The sequence below is a fragment of the Anoplophora glabripennis genome, unplaced genomic scaffold, assembly GCF_000390285.2.
Source record: "Anoplophora glabripennis isolate ALB-LARVAE unplaced genomic scaffold, Agla_2.0 scaffold3450, whole genome shotgun sequence".
NCBI classification, from domain to species: domain Eukaryota; kingdom Metazoa; phylum Arthropoda; class Insecta; order Coleoptera; family Cerambycidae; genus Anoplophora; species Anoplophora glabripennis.
In genome coordinates, this window is record NW_019419538.1 from 1 (window position 1) to 6,028 (window position 6,028).

At 31.7% G+C, this 6,028-nt stretch overlaps 1 protein-coding gene across 1 annotated transcript; it reads right to left on the reverse strand.

The window, feature by feature from the left end:
* Nucleotides 1-487: 487 nt before the first annotated feature.
* Nucleotides 488-5,557, reverse strand: LOC108903931 (zinc finger protein 90-like). The gene is made up of 5 exons (XM_018706281.2): nucleotides 5,499-5,557; nucleotides 5,275-5,442; nucleotides 4,894-5,196; nucleotides 4,007-4,350; nucleotides 488-1,843 (listed from the first exon to the last, which is right to left on the reverse strand). Exons 2-5 carry the CDS (start codon nucleotides 5,395-5,397, stop codon nucleotides 544-546), a joined length of 2,070 nt encoding a protein of 689 aa, XP_018561797.2. The 5' UTR covers nucleotides 5,398-5,442; nucleotides 5,499-5,557; the 3' UTR covers nucleotides 488-543.
* Nucleotides 5,558-6,028: the final 471 nt, after the last annotated feature.

Consider the following 6,028-nt stretch of genomic DNA (forward strand, 5'->3'; position numbering starts at 1 on the left):
AACATAATTAAATTGTAAATTGAAGATAATTTTCCTCAAAACAAGGAATAGTCTGCTTTTTACTTTTATAATCTCTATTTAGTTATTAGAATATTTTCATAACTTCAATATTATGACAATGAAAAAAATAAATGAAAATATGGTGAATAGTACTTTTCAGTCCAGAAACTCGTTAAATTTCATGTTCTAGTTCGTTTTATATTGGCAACTCTGTGAAGCCTTCTGACAGTTAATTCATCTTAGTTGGTATATGTATAATTTACAATATTTACATAAAATATTTCATACCGGTGTTGACTCTCCTGCTTCATTAAGTTCTCAATTAAATTTCTTTTATTGTAATAGAGCCGGAACAAATGTCCAAAAATTTAAATTACTCCAATAAAATGTCACAGATGATATAGATTTCCAGAAAGTGAACTCCTAAGAACTTATTCATGACATTTGGATTTCCAAAGAATCTTAATGTATTAACTGATGTGCTTTCAGTTGTCCCTTATAATTAGTTTCAAAACTACAGGCATCACTTGTACATTTGGATATTCACAGGGGTTCTTGGTGTATTAATCGATGCCTCTTGAGATGACTCTTATATTTTGTTTCGTAAGTACAAGTATCACACTTGTACATTTGGACTTTCGAAAGTTTTTGGTGTATTAATTGATGCCTTTTGAGATGACTTTTATATTTAGTTTCGTAGGTACAAGTATCACAATTGTACATTTGGACTTCCGAAGGAAATTTGTGTGATAACTGATGCATTTTTAAATGTCCCCTACGTCTAGCCACATAGGGACAAGTGTCACACTTGTACATTTGTATTTCTGGAGGGTGCTTGTGCTTTAACTGGTGCCGACTTAGATATCTCTTAAAATTGGTCCCGTAAGTACAAATATCACATTTGTACACTTGGTTTTCTGGAATATTTTTATGCGTTAACTGATGCCTGTTTACGGTATACTTATATTTAGTCTTAAAATCGCACATACTACACTTGTACATTTGGATTTCCGAAGGGTCCTTGTGCTTCAACTGATGCAATTTTAGATGTGACATTAATTTAGTTTCATAACTACACATATCACACTGGTGCATTGGGAATCCTGAATGACCTTTGTGTGATAACAGATGTTCTTTTAGGTGACCCTTAAATTTAGTTTTATAAGTACAAGTATTACACTTGTACTTTTGGATTTCTGAAATACTTTTGTGCATTAACTGATGCCTCTTCAGAGAATCTTTATATTTAGTTTTAAAACTGCACGTCTGACATGCGTACATTTGGATCTCTGAAAGGTTTTTGTGTTTTAATTGATGCACTTTTATTTGACTCTTATATTTAGTTTCATAACTGCACGATTTACATTTGTACATTTGGATTTCCGAAGAGTTTTTATGCAACAACTGGTGTCTTTTCAAAACACTGATGTATTTAGCCTGATAAGTGCAAGTATCACACTTGTACATTAGGATTTGTGAGTGTTTTTTATGTGTTAGCTTATGAAATTCCAAATGTCTCTTCTGTTTGGTCTCATAAGTACAAACATCACATTTGAATATTTCAATTTCTGCAAAAGATTTCTTCCTGGAAAAGTGTTTGCGCATTCTCTGATGCCTATACAAATTCGCCTTAAATCTAGTTTTATATTTACATAAACCACATTGGTACAACTGTGTATCTAAGAACGATTCACAATTCTGAATTGTAGAATTGTTGCTTTTAGGTATCTGGTCGTTGTGAATGGACATTGGTGTCACAAAATCTTCGTTACATCCTGTTTCACATTTATTTTCATTATTTACTTCAACACTTTCATCACCTAAGTCGTATGATCGGAAATCACTGAAAAAAATTAAATCGTATTGAAATAAATATTAAAAATCAAAATAGAAATTTTGAGCAATTAATTAACTATGAGATATGTTATAGACCGTTTTTTCATAAGTATGATTACTTGTTTTACGTAAAAAAAGAAATTAAACCGAGTACAATTATTATTAGTGAATCACCGTTTACAAGATATAGGGTTGATCAAAACAAAAAAAGTAATTTTTTAAATAATACTAGCACACAAAAAAAAAGTCCAAACCCAAAAGACCTATATATCATTTCGGAAGGAATTCGATGCACTGAACACGATCCTGTAGTCAAAATTCATGACCTGTCATGAATTTTGGAAAAATTTTATCAGGAAAAATTTAGGAAAATGCCATTTAGGAAAAAATCAGTTTTGACCCATATTTGGGCTTTTTCACTTTTCTCTGAAATTCATTGGTAAAAAAACAATAGAATGTTTTTGTAATGTTCGGAGCTTCGCCCACATCCATATTAAAAAAGTATGATAACTTTAAAATAACACGTGCTATGCCATACAAAAGCAATTTGCTTTACTANTCATGAATTTTGGAAAAATTTTATTAGGAAAAATTTAGGAAAATGCCATTTAGGAAAAAATCAGTTTTGACCCATATTTGGGCTTTTTCACTTTTCTCTTAAATTCATTGGTAAGTCATGAATTTTGACTGCTTGTGTTCAGCACATCGATTTTCTTCAGAACTGTCAATTGGGATTGGACTTTTTTTTGTATGCCTGTGTAATTGGAATTATACAGGGTGTTTGGTAAGTCGATGCATTCCTTGCAGGGGGCTACAGTACAAGTGATTTGTGATATATTTCCTTAATATACTATATTCTGAAAACGCTTAGTTTCCGATGTACAGGATGTTAAAGTTTTAATTAAAAAAATGCAGATTTATAAATATTGCGGAAACTGCTCAAAATATTTTAATAAAATTTTACAGGCTTTGACAGTTAACAACAATACATGTTTTACGATAAAAATATTGTTTTCAGTTTCACCAGTGGCGTGCGCACAGGCATGTCTCTAAATATTGTTAAAGAAAAAAATGATACTGTTTTTTCTTAAAATAAAAATAATTTTTGAATTCCTTGTTCAATTTGGACGAGAAAAGGTATGTTGACTGTTTTTCTTATGACACACCGTTTTCGAGTAAAAAAATAAAATCGATTTATTGCATGGCGTAATTCGGTTTCAATAATTTTGGATTAATTTAATGTCTAGCACCGATTGACTGCTGTGGATGAATAAGAAAAAAGTGTAGAAACATATCCTAATTTGTTGATAATTTTACGTTTTAATATTACCTGTTTTAACTTTTCTAAATGCGTCACTATCTACTTTACGTAATGACAGTAGTTCAACTAAAGTAGGTCAATATGAGAGGTCGTTGGCACCGAGATTCGCAAATTAAATACATACACTGCTTAAAATATATAAGAACACATAAATGCTTAAATGTAAAAACTTTAAACGCTTTTAAAAAATCATTTCATATCAATCAGATTGGGAAGTATTTTTATTTAGTTTTATATTATGTACATTTTTAAAACAAATTTGTTTTATTAACAATTAGTAAGATATCTATGTTGTTTTACTTTGCTCGCAGAATTATAATTTTATTACTCGCTTTTCTCCCAATTTTTCCCTATTTTCTCTTAACCGAAACTGTGTGTTTGAACGAGATAAAGACCACAAGAAGCAATCTTCGCATAACACCACACATATTTTTTTAAAAACAATAGAATGTTTTTGTAATGTTCGGAGCTTCGCCCACATCCATATTAAAAAAGTATGATAACTTTAAAATAACACGTGCTAAGCCATACAAAAGCAATTTGCTTTACTAAATTATTTTCCATTGTCTCTCTAACAGTTGTTTTAAAAAGGTAACAAGTGGCAGCATTGGTAGTGTTCTGATACACCTTACCAGGCCAACTCGGGGTGGCCCAGTTTACGCCGCCGGGTGTATTCAAAGGAACACATATAAAAAACTAAACCCCACTTAAACTTACACCCAGTATATTTAAAAAAATGATTTAAATCATCTCAACCCTGGAAAGTATCGCTCTAAAGGAAAAACTTAAAACGGCAATGCAACGAATTTAAAAATTGTAAAATTTCATTTTCATTCATCATTTCCTTACCCCTCCTGATCATCTTCTACCTTTATTTCAATATCTTCAGATTTAATACAAGACTGCAGTTCAACCCATTTATATTTCTCCCGCGTATCCTGACCATCTTCCAGTTTTATAGCAATCTCTTCAGATTTTATATAAGACTGCTCACAAATACTTTCATGAATCTCCTGCACATCTTGACCAGCTCCTTCCAGTTTTATAGCAATCTCTTCAGATATATGAAACTGCCGATCGACACTTTTATATTTTTCCTGTGCATCAAGGCAGTTCTTTAAAAAACACCGGTGAGTATGAAGCGAATCAAAACATGGTCCGCATATAACGGGATCATTGGAAACAGCGAGGTTCTGAAATAACAAAATATCAGTGTTAACCTCTGCTTGACTATCGTGGTAGAACTGACAAAAGAAAAATTGTGATCAAAAATCTTGTCAGTAACGTAAATACCATGTTATTATTTATTTGGTTTTAGTTTGTGATTTTATGCAAAAGTAGATATAAAATGTTACTAATTTAGAGAGAAATGAGACAGAATTCTATAGCTGCCAGATGTTTATAAAGTGAAAGTTTTCTGAAACAAATGTTAGTAAATTGCAGAATTTTGTCGGCATTTCTTAATAGACATGGGAAGTTTCCATGATTTGAGGATTATGAATCACCTAGACATTCATATAATCTGAAAGCTGAATAAAAAATGTTTAATTGTTTCCAGGTACATCCAACTCGCAGCATTAGATAGACATGAACAGCTGCTATGTCCAGCATTAAAGGCAATTTTATCTAATGGATTTATTGTTACTTCCTTGATGTATGGCAGTTGAGTTTCTGCAAAATGATGACCCTGTAATACATATACAAATATGTTCCTAAATACTTTGAAATACACTTACAAGGTGTGGTATAAACTCATCAATTATGTCAACATCCACTTCATTTAGTGACACAAATCCATCCGTTAGCAACTGAATACATAATCGACAAATTTTATGATTTTCCGATACATCAGCTGACTGAATATTGCCTTTTCCCTTTATATAAACCATTTTTAAGTCAACCACTGATGCTTTACTGGAATTAACAAATGAAGAAATAATATCTTCAGTATCCTTACATCTCATCTTAAAATTAAAAGCAGCAGATAATTTTACAGAGCACGTTTTACATATTACATGTTTATCTCGCTCTTCCAAGTTCTGAAATACATTTGTAATTAGAAATATCAAAAAAAATTACGTAGAGATATAAAATTAATCTTAACAACCTGATCTTACCACATTGGGCAAAACAAACTCGAAAACCTCCCTTAAGACTTCTCCTATAACTTCGCAATGTGTTTCGCTTATGATATTACCACACAGTCTGCAAAATATTTCTTTAATGTTTTCTGGTTGCATTTTTTCTTTCTGCCAATAAGGGAATAAGGAAGTCCGATTTAATCACTAAAAAACAACAGTAGTCATATCGACAAAAACAACCCTAACATAACCTATAATACCACCATTCCACTTTATTTGTCTATTGTCGCCACTAGATGGAAATACAGTAGCCAAAAAGTGGACATCTCTTTGAAATAGAAGGGAACGTTGCTAAAATATTATGGTAGATGGCATTCTGAAATAATATTTACAAATCCAATATTTCGGTAAACCGCGATAATTTTTAAGATGCAAGCGCACCAAGCGGCGAAAGCAGTAAGCTCCGAGACAAGGTAATTTTGACATTGCCGTTCGTGTTTACACATTCATTTGAACAACATTTGTCTTTTTTGCCATTATTATTAGTGATGGGCATAATCGACCAATTTTGATAATCGAGTTATCGGTAATCGAGTACTTCTAATAATCGAGTGATCACTCGAGATACGAGATATTGGTCGTTTTCATCCCAGCGGCGCATAAATATGTTTGTATTAGTCATATATTACTTATAAGCATAGCTAAAAAAAAAAAGCTCAAGTACTTCAAAACCTAGCCACTTTTTCGTTTTATTCTAAAAAAAGGTTATGCAATCAGTGACTATTTGCAG

What these genes read in the sequence shown, in the direction of transcription:
- LOC108903931 (XM_018706281.2), bottom strand. Translation starts at nt 5,397, where the DNA reads ATGCAACCAGAAAACATTAAAGAAATATTTTGCAGACTGTGTGGTAAT. An exon ending in ATGAGTTTATACCACACCTT is followed by an intron (nt 4,351 to 4,893) that starts GTAAGTGTATTT and finishes TTGTTATTTCAG; the next exon opens with AACCTCGCTGTTTCCAATGA. An exon ending in GTAGAAGATGATCAGGAGGG is followed by an intron (nt 1,844 to 4,006) that starts GTAAGGAAATGA and finishes AATTTTTTTCAG; the next exon opens with TGATTTCCGATCATACGACT.